Source organism: Miscanthus floridulus, chromosome 2, assembly GCF_019320115.1.
Source record: "Miscanthus floridulus cultivar M001 chromosome 2, ASM1932011v1, whole genome shotgun sequence".
Taxonomy (NCBI): domain Eukaryota; kingdom Viridiplantae; phylum Streptophyta; class Magnoliopsida; order Poales; family Poaceae; genus Miscanthus; species Miscanthus floridulus.
Window position 1 is genome coordinate 164,268,235 of NC_089581.1, and position 18,878 is coordinate 164,287,112.

At 43.7% G+C, this 18,878-nt stretch overlaps 2 protein-coding genes across 3 annotated transcripts; both read left to right on the forward strand.

Annotated features, from left to right (window-relative positions):
* Positions 1-254: 254 nt before the first annotated feature.
* Positions 255-3,840, forward strand: LOC136540441 (mitochondrial outer membrane protein porin 5). Its single transcript, XM_066532449.1, has 6 exons — positions 255-452; positions 543-610; positions 2,515-2,625; positions 2,720-2,806; positions 2,881-3,089; positions 3,177-3,840. The coding sequence occupies exons 1-6, from the start codon at positions 407-409 to the stop codon at positions 3,481-3,483; spliced, it is 828 nt and encodes a 275-aa protein (XP_066388546.1). The 5' UTR covers positions 255-406; the 3' UTR covers positions 3,484-3,840.
* A 994-nt stretch (positions 3,841-4,834) lies between these two features.
* LOC136535557 (adenylyl-sulfate kinase 3-like) lies at positions 4,835-11,120 on the forward strand. Of its 2 annotated transcripts, XM_066527848.1 has the most exons (7): positions 4,839-5,398; positions 7,034-7,174; positions 9,395-9,544; positions 9,611-9,729; positions 9,802-9,886; positions 9,986-10,032; positions 10,615-11,120. In XM_066527848.1, the coding sequence occupies exons 1-7, from the start codon at positions 5,221-5,223 to the stop codon at positions 10,711-10,713; spliced, it is 819 nt and encodes a 272-aa protein (XP_066383945.1). In that variant the 5' UTR covers positions 4,839-5,220; the 3' UTR covers positions 10,714-11,120. The 2 variants fall into 2 exon arrangements, with proteins under 2 accessions (XP_066383946.1, XP_066383945.1); XM_066527849.1 differs by lacking the exon at positions 9,395-9,544 and having other exon boundaries at positions 4,835-5,398.
* Positions 11,121-18,878: the final 7,758 nt, after the last annotated feature.

Consider the following 18,878-nt stretch of genomic DNA (forward strand, 5'->3'; position numbering starts at 1 on the left):
AGATTACTACTACTTTGGAGGACAGAAACTGGATTTAGAAACACCTTTCTGAAAACTCTATGTAGAATTTCAAATAAAATTCGAATTTATGAACTATTTATCTCAGCCTAAAATCAAAATTTCATCTCGAAAGTTTTGAGTGATCATTATCGTCGAATCCTCGACTTATATATTAAATATAATAAAAAAACAAAACGAATCCTTTGTACGGGCCAACCGAGGACGCCGAAACGTGCAGTGCAGGCTGCAACTGAGCTGCCCCGAACTCCTCTCAGGTCTCAGCGCCTGTCATTTGTCGCGCCCCACACAGCTCCTCTTGGCGGCGCCCTGACCTGTCCTTTTTCCTCGCCTTCGATCGGCGGCCGCCTCCCTCCTCCACTTCCGTCCCGCCGCCGCCACCGCCGCCATGAAGGGACCCGGCCTCTTCTCTGACATCGGCAAGAAGGCCAAGGGTACTTCCTCCTACTCGTTTCCTCGCTATCTTCGTCGTCATCTCTCTAATTGGCTCGGGTTTCCTCGGTTTGTGGTTTGATGATCTGCAGATCTACTCACTAAGGACTACACGTACGACCAGAAGCTGACCATCTCCACCGCCAGCGCCTCTGGAGTGGTAAGATCCGATCGCGCTCGTGTGATTCCATTTCCATGCTGCCTGGTTCCTGTTCGCCCTGTTCGCTTGTCCGTGCCCGCGATGCCTGATCTGGTTGTGGCTGTGTTCAGCGTCGCGAGGTCGTCGTGCGGTACGCACGCTGGCTGCTAAGTGTGCCTCGTTAGGTGTTTGTTACCTTACTACTTTTGAATCTGCCTTACCAATTTGCCTACGATTTCTGTGGTCGTTGTATCTGTACTTCTGTGTGTTGGTATTTGAGGGCACAATGTGTCTGGTGCTTGTTAACTGTGTGACTGAACGATGGAAAATGGTAATTTGGTCATTTTCTTGTAGATTTATGCAGTTGCTTGTTGAGTACTTGAATACGGTCATCGAGTACTGTTCACACTGGAGACTTAGTAGTTAGCACGTGTATTTGACATTCTGCGTTTGACCTTTCTTTCCGCTGGCACATTGGTGGTCATGATCTCATCCTATACTGTTTTGTGAAGTTGCAAAGGTTTATGCGTCTTAAGAAATGAGTTGGTTCTCGGCTTGCTCGTTTTAAATTCTTTTGTTGTTCATGCCTTATTTCTGCATTGAGTAATCATATTAGTCTTTCTGCGTATCTGCCTGCCATTCTGATTACGTAAGTACTGAATAAGTGTAGCTGCTTGTATTCTATAGAAGTTATTAAGGTCATTGTCGGGAATTGGTTTCGGTAAGTTGCACTTTCAGCATCAGTACAAGACAATCCTTTAGAAGATTCTATTGTAGCACAACCTATCATGATTTCTCCTGTTGCTGCCTTCTGTTTTCAGTTTTTCACTGTGTTGGCATATGTACATGACATACTCTGTGTTACATTCTTATTTTAATAAATGTTTGGTAGTTCCACATGCCAAATTTCTCATCTCTGTCAGTATCTTATCAACACAAGCACATATATCTGGTGTCACCATGTTATTGTTTTGAGCGTTGATACCTGCCAGTTAATGTATCCAATGATGGGAATTCAAATTTGTGCAGTTACATTTTCTTCCTGCTTTAAACCTGATTTCATTAGTTACTGTACTGAACGTATGCAGTCAAGGATTCCGTTTAGTGTCATTTGATTTACTATTTTTTTTATTTCACAAAATGTGCTGTCACAGCTGTCTCCTATCATTTTTCCCAAAGATATATATATTATCAATCAATAATCATGTTCTTATAATTAGCTTAAGTTATATTTGGCAAATTGCTGAATCAGACACCCAAAACTGGGTTGGATTCCAGCACCCATATTGGATATGTCTGTACCAATTTTCCTTTATGCTCTATGATCAGTCTTACTATAGCAACATACCATTCATTGACTGAACTGAACTATCACAAAAGCTGTCTTTACTTAAGCATGATATATTAATTAAATTAAAGTGCAACTTGGTGATTCAGTAATATATAATATATTGTTGAATTAAATTGTCAATTGGTCATCAGGAGATTGACATACAACCAATTATTTTACTCATCTTAAATTTGAGAAGCTAAGACTAGACCTACATGCTACTGTGTGGATAATAAGTGCTCACCGCCCTGTAAGTCATTGAAACCACAGCAATAATGTTGTATTGAGTATTTGCATTTTTTAATGTACCAGCTATGATCATGTGTACTCTGTTTGCCGTGTCATATCATCATTTTGCTTCTTTCAGCAACAGTAAACTGATATATTTATATATCCTTTTCATTTTATGCTTCTGTAGCACTATTTTGAAATATGTTCATCAAAATACCATCCAAAGTTAGTAAAAAAAAAAACAAATTCTGTTGTTAACTGCTAGATGACAATACTAGTGTACTTTCTGTTGTTTGAGCTTATTTTCTTTATATATGCATTGCCTCTTTATGAACATGCCTGTCATGGCTATTCCTTTTTTTAGGGCCTTACTTCCACAGCTGTGAAGAAAGGAGGTCTTTATTCTCTGGATGTCAGTTCAGTTTACAAGTACAAGAATACCACTGTTGATGTTAAAGTGGACACAGAATCAAATGTTAGTGACATGAAACACCTAAATTTATGCATTTTCTCTTTGTAGTTTATAGCTAGACATAAACCTGTAGCACTTTTTTTGTATGATTCCGCAGATCTCTACTACATTGACTGTGTTGGACGCCTTGCCATCCACAAAGCTTGTCACTTCTGTGAAGCTGCCCGACTACAATTCTGGAAAGGTATTTCCATTTAATGTCAAGTTATGGTTGTTGAATTAGAACAGGTCCTTGAGTGTATGTGTTCTTTGTACCAGGTGGAGCTGCAATACTTCCATGAGAATGCAACCTTTGCTACTGTTGTTGGCACGAAGCCGACTCCTGTGATTGATCTTTCTGGGACAGTAGGCGCTCAAGGAGTTGCATTTGGTGCAGAAGCTGGGTATGACACTGCTACAGGAAAATTTACCAAGTACACTGCTGCAATTGGTGTAACCAAGCCAGACTACCATGCTGCATTCATTCTGTAAGTCCATGCTTCACCGTGATTTGAGTGGCTCTTGAGGTTGGCACGCAAGTATTGAATACTGATACATCACACCTACTTTTACAGGGCGGACAAAGGTGACACCATTAAAGTGTCAGGTGTTTATCACCTTGATGAGAAACAGAAGGCCTCAGCTGTGGCTGAGCTAACCCGGAGGCTCTCAACAAATCAGAATACACTCACAGTCGGTGGACTGTACACAGTTGATCCTCAGACAGCCGTGAAGGCAAGGCTCAACAACACTGGAACGCTTGCCGCGCTTCTTCAGCATGAGCTTAAACCCAAGTCAGTCTTGACAATCTCTGGTGAATTCGACACCAAGGCCCTGGACAGACCCCCCAAGTTTGGCTTGGCGCTTGCACTGAAGCCCTGATCAGATCATCCCAGATTGGTGAATTTTGAATTCTTTGGTTGTTTTTGCAAAGCTGTAGCCAATAATTCGTTCCACGAACCTTTTCTGTTAATGTGGCAAATGTTTGGAGCACTGTGGTAAGGATCCGGATGGGTCGTCTACAGGAATTTTACCTGTCTGCTTTTATTGTTGAAAAGCATCTGGCCGTTGGTAGATGTACATTGTGCTTGTTTCTTTAGCACCTAGGCCTCTCTGCCACTGTGTTACTGAGTAGCCGGTAATCTTTTGCATGCAGGAATTGCATGTTAATTTTGTTTGGTGTTTGATTTACCACTCACTAAGGTTTACCACTTGTTTGGAGCTCATTTATTCTGTGTATGCATATATGGTGTTGCTTTGTTGACGCTCATTTTTGTCACTGTGCTCTTGATTCTTTTTTGGGACTGGTTTCCTGTTTTCTGAACGATTAGTTCAGGGTGGTAATTAGATGGGTATCTTTAAGCAACGCGCGAGTGCGTTTTCATTTGCAAATTTGTAATTACTGGAGTATCGTGTTGCAAGATGCTGCAATCAGCAGATGTGTCAAAATGCTTGGGTTGGATCGTTGTTTACAGAATGTAGGGAGTACGGTCGCCGTACTGGATGTGGTCTCTTTGAGATTGAGCTCTGGACTGGACACGTCTATGGCAGATTAGGATTAGTACATAGCCCCTCCGATTTTAAATATGATGTTCAAGATAGGTTAATTATTTTGAAATGAGTAAATTGGTATATTCAAGATCGGAGGGATCTACTCCAAGGCTTTGGTGGTTTGTTATTATTTCTCTGCGGTCAACCTTAGAAAGCATTTTACCCTCGATCGATGATGAAGGTAGCAAGATTAGTCATGTGGCGAGAATACAGAGCGCGCCTGACAGGCTAGCAACCACCCAACCCTACTACGCACTTTATGCTCCGGTAGTCCGGTGGTGCTTCACTCGGCGTATGTCGAGAGGAGAGGTCACCCACTAACCCCGAATCTTGAGGAGGCGGCTGGCCTGTTGCAATTGCAATGCTACTGGTGTACGTCTACCGGTGCCAACCACAAGAATCCTACGCCCTGGTCGCTTGAGCGGGTTCAGAACTACTTTTCGAATAATATTTTTTCTCTCATAATATTTTAGCATAAGCATCAGTCTAAACCAAATTTCAGCACGAGAGAACAGGGTGCTGGGTCGCGCATCTCGGCTGTAGCTTTCACGTGCCTCTCGATTACATTCTTTTATTTGTACCTGTCGGATGGATAATTGGTTGGGGATATGAATAGCAATGGCATGGCACACAACAAGCAATTCAATTGCCATTTGCCTCGGGTGGCATGGCAGGCATATGCAACCCTGCAAGCCACTCGGCCCACCTGCGTTATAGCCGCCCACGCATCGCGGTCGCGGCAGGGCCCTTACCGGCCGGCGGTGCGGTTGCCTCCATCTCTCCCCACTCCACCTCCACAGCCGCGCCCGACAACCACCCGCGCGCGGCCGCACCCCAACTCGGCACCTCCACGCATTTTAAAACCTTTTCATCGATCAAAGGGAACCTCTGGTTACACGCAGCAACCACCGACACCGAACCCGGCGCCCTGCTCAGCCAGCAACACCCTCTTCGGTCCGACGCTGACGCCGGGAGCGGCCACCGCGACGCCGGCCCCGTAAATCCATAGCGCGCGCGTCCCGTCCTCCCCCACCCCCCACGATGCGCCGCTGCCGGCGCTCGTGATCCATGGCCTCACTCCCCGTTCCTCACACGCTCCCGCGGGCCTCACCAGCGGTGGTGGGCGCCGCGAGGGGGAGGAGAGGGAGGGCCGCGGTGCGCGTGCGCACTGCCACCGCGGCATTGGGTGGTGGGTGCGGCGGCGGCGGAATGGAGCAGCGCCACGGGGAGGCACCACACGGCGCAGGTAATTCATCTGCCGGGGTCAATGTCATGGTGAACCTACCGTCAGGAATTTTCTAATTCTAGTATAGAGGGTAATGTGTCAGACGGGGCCGGGTGGCCGTACCTGTACGTGAGGTTATCCACTTGCTGCTTCTGCTTCACTAGTCATCAGCCACTGCTGCTAACCTTTGGGTCCTGCCGATCATCCGATAAGGATGACAGAGACGTAGGTAACACGGACATATTTAGATCAAGAACAGGTTTAGTGAGATGCTGTTGATGTAACTGCAAGTAAATACGTGTGGAACTGGATCTCGAACTGGAGTCAATTGAACGCTTGACAGTGATGTGTCTAGTCCTGTTCTAGTTTTTTTTTTTTTTGAAAGAACCGTTCTTGTATATTTTCCCCACCTCTTTAAGAGCAAGTATAATAGTAGGCTATAAGCCGACTAAATGCTGAGGTGGAGGAGAGAGAGGAGAAGCGGGCTGTAAGCTTACAGCCGGCTTGGACACAACAACCAAGAAAGTCTGTGAGAGAGACAAGTGGGCCATGTATTAACTGTAAATAGCTAACTATTATATGAGTGGCTGAGAGAAGGCTGCAAAGAACCTTACAGCTAGCAAGCCGGTTGTATTATTAGCCTTGCTCTAAGAAGGGCAGTAGGAAGGTTTGTATTGCCATTATGACGCCTCACCTTCTGTTTGGTGATTGGTCCTGGTCGTTTGGAGGGTTGTCATCAATGTCGTGGGGGTAGATAATCGTGGATTTCTGGTAAGGGCGCGTTTAGTTCCCAATTTTTTTTGGGTTTGGCTACTGTTTGGCTACTGTAGCACTTTCGTTTGTATTTGGTAATTAGTATCTAATTATGGACTAATTAGGTTCGAAAGTTTGTCTCGCAATTTCTCACCTAACTGTGCAATTAGTTTTGTTTTTCGTCTACATTTAGTACTCCATACATATGCCGTAAGATTCGATGTGACATTTTGGGGTGAAAATTTTTGGAATCTAAACAAGGCCTAACTCTGGATCTCCTAGTTTCCCTGAAAACATGGGAGTCTTAATTGCTAAGTACATGGGAGGGGTGGTGGTTTCAAATAAACTTGAAACGTGATGATTCAGTGGCATACATCTTATGAATTGAAGGTAAAAGGTAGTGAAAACTTGTTAGTCCATCGTTCACAATTGCAGCAAAAATGTTACAATATAGGCAGGGGCGGTGATGCCCCCCCCCCCCCCCCCCCCCCCCCCCCCACCCTATGAAAGTGAAATTTCCACTGACTTTTTTGAATTTCAAATAAATTTTGAAAATTCGACACTCTTGGCCCCTAACATTAAAAAATCAACTTCCTGGCTCCGCCCCTGAAAATAGGTACGACAAACAAAGAATCCACTTTGATTTATGTGTTACTTTAGGATCATGGATAATTTTCCTTACAAGAACTTTTATTTTTTCACAGTTTCCTGAAAAAAAAAGGAATATCAGACTTTGTAAATCTGAAACTGTGAAGGAAACATTCATTAAGAATATGCGTCACGGTTATGTCCATATAAGTTATGCTATGCCATTTTATTTACTTTTTACTATTGTGCAAATGGATTTGATCAACATGAGGAATACAACTGCACTAACCATTTACTGATGTCTATCATCATCAGTGAAGGAGAAGCCTGTAATGTCAAACATTGGGAAATCAACTAATATTCTATGGCATAATTGCCCGATTGGACAATCTGATAGACAGAAGTTGCTGGGACAAAAAGGCTGTGTCGTGTGGATAACAGGACTCAGTGGTTCAGGTATGTATTCAGTGGATTGTTGCCTTGGTCTATTTTTTGCTGGCTACAGCCTTTTTTTTAATCCTTGGTCATGTACTCAGGTTCTATGAGGGATTTCTTATTCTTTTTATTAAACAAAAGCATCCAGGTGCTATTGTTGCCACAAGTTTTCAGTTCAGTTTGGTAGGTTGCTTTATGCTAGAATGCAAGATTTTATTTTTCTCGAACACGCAGGAGACATTTCATTAAGAAGATAAAAGGAAACAAAGGGGAGGAACAAATCTCCCCCCCCCCCCACACACACACACACACGCGCGCGCGCGCGCGCACACTCACGCTCACATGAGGACACACACCAGCCTCAACAAGAAATTTAAAACACCGATACAAGAGACCAAAACGATCCATCTAGAGCCTTAGAACCAAAACATATCAATGGCCTGCAGCAAATGCCTTAGGTAGCAACTCCTGAAGACCTTTTGTACATGCTGCACACCACAAAATGCATTCATCAGTAATAGTTTGCAGTTAGATAGAGATGCTTGGGCTAGTGCCACTAAAGACAGTCATTTCGGTGCTTCCAGATTTCCCAAGAGACAAGTATGATAAGGCTGTGGATCCCTTTTCGACAGCCTGTTGTTGCACCCTTCACAGCTTGGCACCACCAGCTTGAGAACTTGATGACGGCTGAGGAGCAACTGAGGCCAGGCTGAGCTTCTGTAGGATTATATACCAAACCTGGCAGGTAAAGGTGCAGGAGACTAACAAATGTTGCACAGTTTCATTTTCTTGGTAACAAAGGGGGCAAGCAGCAGGGTGTGGGCGACCTCTTTACCTCTTTTGGCAAGCTGATCTGCTGTCCAGCAGTGATTCTTAAAAGCAAGCCAGATGAAGAATTTGCAGCAGGGGCTGGGGGGAACTCTTCCACGGCGCAAACTGAATTGTGCGAAGGAAGAAAGCATCGTAAGACGATTTACTAGTATAAGATCCAGATTTGGAGAGCTTCCAATGATGCTAATCAGTCACCTTCGGTTGTAATGGGAAGTCATCTACCAGGTCCCAGATCAGAAGATACTCACGAAGCACAGGGACCGACAGAGCACCCTTTATATCAGAAACCCATGGACGACCAGCATTAGCATCCGCAACCATGTGTTGCTTAATAGCCCTCTTAATAACTGTCTTGAGAAGGTTAGGATCTCATTCTTCTATGTTTTTTCCACCCAACCATCTATCAGTCCAGAACATAGTATTTCGGCCATTTCCATCCACAGACTCCACAGCCACCTTGAAGAGGGCTCGACCATTATGTGGCACATGAATAGGCAAGCCGGCCCAAGGGCGAGAAGCAATTAGTCATTTAATTTGAGTGTTCAATCTCAACCAATATACTCATGCAGGCTGAGTTTTTCCCAATTATTTTAATGCTAGTCATTTCCTCGCCATCTGATAAGATATCTGGTTATGTTGAACTAAATCAAGTTTTAGATTTGTACTTCTATACAATCTAAACACTTCTTTTATAAGCTTACTTGAGTTCAATGCTGTATTAGTTTTATGTCTGCTCTATAGGCAGCTGAATGCTGCCATCTTGATGACTATGAATCACTCAGAATGTACTGTTGCCCTGTTGACAAATGAATTTTTCACAAGCTGGTTTGCTGCCTAGTTAACGTCTTCACAATAAGAACCAAATCTGGCATGCTTTGTGTATTGGCATCAATGCAGGAAATAGTCCTGCGCTCTGTACTGTGATGATGCTTCTACTAGATTCATTTTCAATTCGAATTTTCTTTTAGTACTCCCTCTGCTACAAAGTGATTGTGGATAGTGTTGACATAATACCTGTTGACCGTGTTTGCAATGTTGTTCACACAGACCCTGGTTTCTTTTCCCTCGCATGCTGTTCTAAGTTAGCTCCTGAGTGGCTGAGTGTTATTTCAGAATTTGCATTCTTTTGAGAATTTGCATGTTGGTCTAAGATAGCACTTTCTTGTCACAGTGTTTGGCTACCATGAACCAAAGCTTCTGATTTCTTCATTCTCTATCTATACTTTGGAATTTGAAAAGATAATCACTCCAGTAGTGGAGATAGCTATATATATAGAGCCTCATGGGCCATATGGGCCTATATTAGATGGGCCTTCATATACTTAACAAGAACTATAGAAGTACAGGACTCATAAATATATTAGCATAAGGGAGCCATCACAATAACCTGCCATCTTTTTTGTATGCCAGGGAAAAGTACTCTTGCATGTGCACTGAGTCGTGAGTTGCATTATAGAGGCCACCTCACATATGTACTTGATGGTGACAACCTTAGACATGGCCTAAATCGAGATTTAAGCTTTAAGGCAGAAGACCGTGCAGAAAATATACGAAGAGTTGGTAAGTTCTGAAAAAAGAAGACGATTCACTAGAGATTCTTTCACTATAGCTAAATCTTCTGTGCAGGTGAAGTGGCAAAGCTTTTTGCCGATGCTGGTATCATATGCATTGCTAGCTTGATATCTCCATACAGGAGAGATCGTGATGCATGCCGTGCTCTACTTCCAGATTCTAACTTTATTGAAGTATGCTCACTTATGATTCTTTTAAGTTCTGTCAGTGTTAATAGCCTATCTAACTACGTGCAAGCTCTGTAGGTATTTTTGGATTTGCCCCTAAAAATTTGTGAAGCTCGTGATCCTAAAGGTCTGTACAAGCTTGCACGCACAGGAAAGATTAAAGGTACAGTCAGCCTTTGAACCTTTTCTAGACATTCAAGTTTCCTCTATGGGACACCCCAGGTGAAAGAAGTGACTTCAAGCATTTCCATTTGACAAACAGGTTTCACTGGAATTGATGATCCATACGAACCGCCAGTTAATGGTGAGGTGAGCCTAAAGAGCATGCCTTACTTCCTACATGATCACACCGTACAGTACAATTTCTAGAACTGAAATTCTGAAATATAGAGTCCTCACTATTGATGTAGTGCTTCCGGACGTCATTATGCTGTGACTACTGATGTTTAGCACAAACAAGCACTTCCTTTCTACAGTCTTATTCCTTAACGTTGAGAAATAGAGCTATAAGAATTTTTTTTATTGTTTCCATCACTATCTCTATGCTCCAGTGATCCTCATTCAGTGAAGAATTAACAGCATGTAACAAAGTTAAAATTAAGCAATAGCTTGTATTTTCCACTATGGACTACTTAAAGCTGATGCCTGATGACAATAACACTAATTCCTAGTTAGCTATGAGTTTAGTTCATGCAATTTGGGAATGCCATACATACGTCTGGATTCTGATTAGCAGCTTAAGTTTGACTTGCTCATTTCATTTAATAAAAAAATAGCTATGGTCATCATTCAGCAGTCGACCATAACCCTTTACCTCTATTGCCCTATTTAAATGCAAATTTAACCATTTGTTTTGAAAAGCTGGTTTGATCTTTGTGCGGTCTTATACAGATAGTAATTACGATGAAAGATGGGGAATGCCCTTCACCCAAAGCAATGGCCAAGCAAGTTCTATGCTACCTTGAAGAGAACGGATATTTGCAAGCTTAGCACACATTTGAGAAGATTGTTCTGATTCTTGTGTGTCCGTTACTTGTGGACACAATATGATCTGTTGGACATGAATAAAAGACATCGACACGTAGCAAGTAACAGAGATGCGGTTCGTTTAGAAACGGATACAGATTCATTCGTTTCATTGTTGATGATATTTGTTTCGTGTGTATTTGCTTGCATAGCTGCGATTTATCTGCACCAGCAATTCAGGATGCATTCGGTTAAGTCGCGTTAACCGCTCGTGTGAATTTGGGTAGTTGTTCTGTGCTTGCGAGTTGGGTTCACTGTTGGCAATGTATTTGTTACAAGTAAATACGAATAAATTGTGTAATTTGTATATCACTTGTTTCCTCTTGGAATAAAAGCCGAGGAACATTGTAACGCCTCCCATTGAATTCATACCTTTTGGCTTGTGCTGCCTCTTTCATTGGTTGCAGTTTCTGAGTCAGTAGGAACGGGTTTATAAACCCTTCCACAGAAAAGGCTGCCATTTTGTCTTACTATATGCTTTTTCTTTCTTTTTGCACACAGGAAGCTCTCTGTTTCAAATTATAAGTCGCTTTGACTTTTTTAATTCATCTATTTTGCTATGTATTTAGACATTATATCAGATCCATAGCAAAATAGATGTAAAAAAATTAAAGCGGCTACAATTTGAAACGGAGGGAGTAACTTCTCAGTGATTGATTTTTTTTTTTAGGATTACTTCTCGGTGACTGTTATATTCATATCTTCATTGATCTTGTCGGTCTTTTTCCCCCCTCCATGGGCACACAATCAGCCATCCTGATCATATCACGAGCTAGTATTGTAATCATGATCATCCAAAGAGCCACACCACACAGTACTGATACTGGGAGGAGCCGCAAAGCAGCCGGAAATGAACGACTGACATGAGGTGCCAGTGCCAATACGGCCGACCAGCACCTGACCTCGGTTCTGACCGATGGAGCTTGGAGAGGCAACGACGCATTCCATTGGACAGAATTGCAACCATTTCCACAGGGCTTAGGCAGCATGATTACGTGAAAAGCTGCAAGTTGCATGTACTGCTTTGGATAGACCAGTGGGCTCCCCACTCACTCGCTACGCCGACTGGCTGCTGCTTCCTGTCGGCTTCGAGTCTGAGTCTGAGGTTCCAAGTCATGGCATACATACTCTGAAGCTGAACTTCCGGGTTCTGGGTTCTGACCACTTTTCTCCTAATAGATAGGTAGGGTCTAGTAGGAGGGAGAAAAGAAAAAGGCGAGTCACAGAAAAACTTGGGTGGTGGATGGTGAGGTTAGGGCAGAATTCACATTCACATCACGGTCTTTTAGTAAGTCCGTGTGCAGCCGAAGTTACCTAACCATCATTCCATCAAGCATCAGCACAAGGAAACGACGGAGAGAATCGTCTGCGGTCCGGCCTTCTTCCTCCTCCGCCCTTCGAATCCTGTGTCAGACGGTAGTGAGGGCTGAGGCAGCATGTGCATGCATGTCCATGTACGGTGTAGGCGACGGTGTATGCGTCTGTCACACTCTGTCTACAGTCTCCGGAGTACGGAGGACGGGAGAAGTTGCGGCGGTAAACAATGCGGGGAGTCCCAGGTCAACTCCATGGGGCGCCGAACTAAACTGTCCCAGGGCGATTTTGATTTGGTCCAAGTCGCAGCAGGACAAAAAAACAGAACGGACGAGTTAAATCAAATCGATTGACCACCTAGGCGAAGTGCCGAACCCCTTCTCTCATTTTTTGTGCTCTCTTTTTTCGCTCGATCCGCACTAACTGGCGCTTAAATCAAATCAGGCACGTGCCGGAGCTGACCACCTCGCATGCATCAAAATAATCCAGTCGCTAATCACGCCAAGTGTTAGGTGGACGCCCCTGGCTGGGACAGTGGAACGAGCTAGCAGCTGAACTACACAGCACAGGGAGAGAAAAATTCGATAAGAACTGGTATACTGCTATACGGCATTCGGCATACGGCATACAGCATACGGTGTGATTATCCGATGCTTAACCGTCCTGGGCGTGTGGTTTGCGTCAGCAGATACGCGACGGCTTCAGCTGAGTACTGCTATGCTATACCGGCATACAGTCTCATCAGCCGATGATTGCCTGGCCAATCACTAACCTGAGCAGTCACTAGTCCTCGTACATACTTAACGTAAACCGTCCTGGGCGTGTGGTTCGCGTCAGCAGATGCGTGACGACTTGTGACATAGAGAAATCTGTCCGGACTCCGGAGAGGTACGGTCAATTCCAAGAGATTTGGCAGGGTGGGTTTTTGGGCAGTGGCTCACGGCCTGCCTGAGCCTGACCGATCAAAATCAAACCCATGCACGCTATTGCTCGGGTCTGGATGGCTTGCCCGGTTCGACTTGGACCTCGCCACTTCGCTGGCCGGCCTACGCCCGCGCCCGCGCAGCAGCGACCCATGCCGCCTTCCAGCCTGTTTGGTTGGCTGGTTCGTATCGTTGCTCGTTTATAAAGAAGTACTGCTGACTAATTTATGTGAGAGAAAAATACTATTCCGACTGAAAATTTACCATCGTTTACGACGAGCCGCAGCCAAAGGCTGTCGATCTCCCCGGTCCAAAAGGCGTCCGTGGCCGGGGCGTTTCCACTACCTGCCGGTTCCGTTGGAAGTCACGGGTCGGCCCCGTAGATTTCGTCACGACGCCGCTGGGCGCTGGCTGCCCACCTGCCGTGTGCTCGGCGCCCGCGCCGCTCCCGTCCAACGCCGGCATACCGAACATAACGGCCACGGATGGATGGATGCGTCCATCCAAACTCCCAAGCCGGACCCGGCCGCAGCCGTGTCGTCATGCGGGCGGGCGTCACGTGCGCACAATGCGCGTAGGAAGTCAGCGGCGCGCGGTTGCGCAACCGCACGGGATGATGCCAACGGGGCCGGAATTCCTCGCCCGCACGGATCCGCTTGCCAATTTGCAGGGGACAAGTGTCGGAGTAGGCTATTCAGGAGAAGACAGGCCCGCTCAATCCTGTCACACTAAGCTTCTGTCAATCACGTCCTAAGCGACACAATTTTTATTTAGCTTTCGCGCGTCCTTTCAGGTTCTCAATGTAGGCACTATTTAGAACACGTGATTTTTTTTTCCTGTTAGTGCATTTTTATGTGAAAATTGACCGATTCATGTGAAATTCTACGTAAATTCTATGAAATTCCTACATTCCAAACAAGTCCATATGATTTGTGATTGAACTCTTTTGGCTTATTATTAGTTTCCTTGCATAATTGATTGAACTTTTCTTTTCTTCTATAAATATATCTTTCTTTGCATATTAGTCTCTCTTTCCTTGCATGAATGCTCATAAATTACTCTGATTAATTTATTCTTTGATTAGTTTTTTTTGCATGGCTGGTGGACTTCATTTGCTGCTAACTTTAGCAACAAATAAGCACGCAATAAGAGTTTCGCCTAATCACCTCTTATGTTTCTGTTTCGTAGAATGTCTGTAAACTGCGACACGACTTGATTGCCAACCAAAAAAAAACTATGACAATACTGATCATGTTTATCTTATAGCATTTGCAATCCTAAACGCAACCAACTGTGCTACGCTGTACGCTTACGATCTGCGCCAGTACCTGCCTCGTAGGTTTGGCATAAAGTTATGAAATGAGGGTAGCAATCTACTCTCACTTATCAACAACATATCGTTTAACATAGGATTTACTCAAAACCTTAAAAATGACTCTCTCTGTCCATGAATAAACCAATTCCTACAATTGTCCTAAGTCAAACTTTTTTATGTTCAACTTGATTTATATAAAAAGCATAAATATTTATGATACCAAATAAGCATACCATGAAAATATAGTTTATGATGTACCTAATGATACAAAGTTGTTCTAAGATATCCTATACATAAAGTCTGGCATATTTTTGGAGTAGAGTATGATGTTATAAATAGTCGTATAAGTACCAGAAGGATGCGCAGAGGCCCTGGGAGGTTTGCGTTTCATTACGCGTTGAAGAAGTATATCAATAAGCTTTGGTGGAGTACATTGTGTAATCATGTTTATTCTCAACTGTTGCAGGTATAAATGTACCTTTCACGCTTAAATTGGATCATGAGGATCACGATTCTGAGGCTTGATTTTGTCATACAAGTTCAAAGTCAGTGAACATGACTCAGATTTGTTATCTTATCTTATCTTGGACTTGGAGTAATATCCCTTAGTTGTCTCTATTTAAATTTTGTATTCGAAGTACTTATAACCTATTTAATTTCCATTGCAAGATAGAAAATCTAATTTTTTAATAACTTTTATTTAGAACAACTCCATGTATACTTTATTTCCATCACAAAAATAATGGTGTATCTTTTTTTAATAACAACACATAAACACTAATACATACATGTGCCCTCACCTTTATGAACATACACATATGTACCTTAGTTCTGTATGAACACCTATAAAAGACAGATGGCATACTAAAAAATGATAAAGTCAACACTATCTCGTTATCAATAGACCCATTGTTTACCATTAAAAGAACAAGATGCCCCATGAAATGTGTACTGTAATTAGTTATCCTTGTTTGATACCAGATGTGATAAAAACATGAACATTTTGGGGTTTTCTCTTTAGCCGTGCTCGACGAACTATTGAATTGGTTTGTCTTAAGTACTAGTAGTAGGCTCGTGCTAACACTATGATAAAAGCCAAAAGACAGTATTTTACTACGCATATGTATCCCTGGTGCATTCACGTCATTGCACATAATTATTATCTCATCGTTATTATCCTTGCTTCTAGGCTCCATGCTTGCAAAAATTCTTAGGCTCCATGCTTGCAAAAAAATTTGAGGAGAAAACCTTTCACATAGCTATCTCCTTTCTTCCCAAACCAGACCACCAACTCATCATCTTGCGGTTCCAGCCTGCCCCCATCCGCAACATGGATCCACATGCGTCATAGATAAGGTAAATTTAATTGTTCACCAGATGCCTGCATCACAAATCTCAGGTTTTTTTCCTCTCAAATTTGCTTCGCCGCTTTTTTATCTAGGGGCAAAAACGTCTTTTTAACAGCCAGTTAACGCTGTTAGCTAATGGATTTGACGGTAGTGTCAAATTAGGGATGAAAGTTGAAGTGAGTGTCAAATAGGGAATGAAGAAAATTTCAGGGCCAAGAAAGGAACGACTCATTTTTCCAGTGTCAAATAAGGAATTCTCTCATAACTATTTGTTTACTATATTTATATTATACTTTTGTGGCCATAAAATTATGACCATTGGATGGTATATTTAATTATATAAATCTAATAGTATCAAGTTTTGTATGACAATAGTTGAAAATTGTTAATCAAAATATTAAAAATTGTTAATCAAATTATCGGTCAAGGATTTTGAAGTTCGAATTTTGATACGTGTGTGCGCCTTACAAAGTAGATCAAAAGGCTACACTGCACTATCTGTTCATAATATATGACCATGTCGTTTAACACAAGATTTACTCAACTTTAAAAACTACAAATATCCGTTGATTTATAAATTATCTAGCTTAAAACATCTAAGTTATATGTGTATAATTATATTCCAATATACTTGCAAAATACTATCTCCGCCTCTTTTTAACTATCGTTCTTACTTTCCGAGAAGTCAAACGTACTCAACTTTGACTAAATATATACTCCCTCTATCCCTAATTAACTATCATCATTGGTTTCCGTGCCGAAAGTTGGACTCGATTTGCAGGAAATACGTGCAACATTTGCATCTCCAAATAAATTTATTAAAAATTAGATTCAAATATCTATTAAATGATATTAATTATGTACCATAAATATTAATATTTTGTTATATATATTTAGTCAATGTTGTTTCTCGAAAAACAAAAACGACAGATATTTAGGGATGGAGGGATTATACAAGAAAATAATAATATTTATGATACATAATTAGAATTATTAGAAAGATTGTTGAATCTATTTTCGTAATAAATTTATTTAAAGATATAAATATTGCTAATATTTTCTGTAAATCTAGCTAAATTTAATAAAATTTGATCAAAACGTATCGTTAGCGATACTTACAAAGGGACAGAGGAAGTACGAGAGAGGCCTCAACCTATGGTTGGTTCGTGTCAATTCTCTTGCTGCGGTAAGCAAGCGAATAGACATGATCCAAACGGGCCCGATTTCCGACCCAATGATCTAGAGAAATTGAGAAAACAAACTTGATTCACTAATCACAAGGCATCAGCATACGGAAACCTATTAATTTCTCCTCCAGAGTCCAGACAGAGGCGCAGAGCGCCACAGATCCTAGCATGAAACACAGAGTGCTGAAGGCGATGGACGTCGCTGTTGCATTGGCAAATGCAGGCATCCACGGGCGCATCATGGCGCAAGCTCCAGAATGATTTTTGACGATATCATCCGGCGCGCGGTGCGCAGCCCTCGCTGCGGTGTGGACGCGCTCCAGGGATTTCGGCCCGGTCCCGGCCACCACCAAGAAAGATGGGCAAGCAGCCGCACGCACGCATTGCATACTCTGCATCTGTAATCTGTTGCTGCGCCTCAAGTCTGGACCTTAACGTGCACACCAGTAGCTTCTATTAGCCTGCTATACTACTAGTACTAGGTACTACTCCTAGCAGCGCAGCTTTCGAAGATGCTGCAATCTGTAACTGGAACCTCAGTGAGTCAGCGCACTTGATCTGGCCATTCACCAAGAGTTGGTGATTGGCAATGAACTAGCATCACAAGCAAGATGAAGTTTCTTAATGCATCTCGCTCACCCCGTTGCCGAGTAACCAACCTCCCGAGCTGAGCTGAACTCAAGCGTCGAAACCGCAGGCCTGGCCCGCTTGCGTTGCCTGGCTTGCCAGCGCCCGCTTCTGCGGTCTTGCCCCCACGGCACTCCTCCTCCACCAAGAGCCGCTCGCTGCCAAGAGCCAGGAGGCCACGCACCCATGACCCATGACCCATGCCCCCGTGGTGTGGCGTAGCGTACGGGTGGCTTGGCCGATGCGTGCGAATGTTGGATGACAACGCTCAGCCCGTCGTTGCCCGGCCTCACAGTGCTTGGCTGCTTGCTTGCTAACCGCCGGCTCACGCCTTGCCGTTTGACCCCCGACCCCCCGGCCGTGATGATGGCGTATGCACATATCGACTTGGGCGCCGTGAAAGCGGTCACAAAGTCATCTAAATTCGTTCGTTTTTGAAAATAAATAAATAGACGGATTATTCCTTGGCTCAATAGTTTAAAGGACAAGAAAACAGAGGCTGGCAGACTTAAAATCAACTAGCTAAGAGTTATTGGATCAACTTCAGTTGAGCTCTCAAACTCAAATATGACCCTTCACCCCTCGTTTCCACAAGCGAACAGGCTGTATAAAGGAATCACTGCCCCTGACGGCGGCATACTGCAGATGGAGGTTGGGAGCTGCGCTCTGGCCAGGAAACATTGTTTATTCAACTCTCTACACTCGTGAACGTCATCGGTAGATACTTTTGCATTTTTTATGCTTCTTCAGGCTAAGAGCAAGTATTATAAGCGGCGAAGAGCTGGCGAAATCCAACGTTGGTGAGAGAGAAAGCAGGAGAGAGAAGAAAACGGGCGACTCACGAGACGCCGGCAAAAAGCGGGCGGAATGCACTGTGGCTGCCGCTCCCCCACTCCAGTTCTTCCACGTCGCAGCGAAGCATTAAAGATCGGTGGAGTCCACCACCACTGCTCGGCAGCTCGGGTGACCTGTAGCTTCTTGTAGCCGGCGAGCGGGCGTATCCATTAGCCTTGCTCTAAGCGAACTAACGTTGTCAGGATTAGACATGTATGCTGGGCTATACCGTCTACCATTCTGAGACAAATTTTGAATACTCAGATGACTTGTATTTTGGGACGGAGGGAGTTGCATACACGTACTGAACCCTGTTTGGATGAATGAAATGGAACAATAATGACGTAAAAAATCCGTTATACCGATGGCCCGGTGGACCCGCGGCGGGAGGTCCTCGTCAGTGGAGACGAGTGACGAAACGGGGTCAAAAAGGAAGCTCTAGAGCGCACACAGCGCGGACCGGTAGAGCCGTAGCGATTGGTTTTGAAGGACCCATGCGCGCGCGCGCAAAAGGAAGAAATCACACCACACGGCCCAAGATCATTTACGTATATTTTCTCCCATCGGCCGTTTGAACATA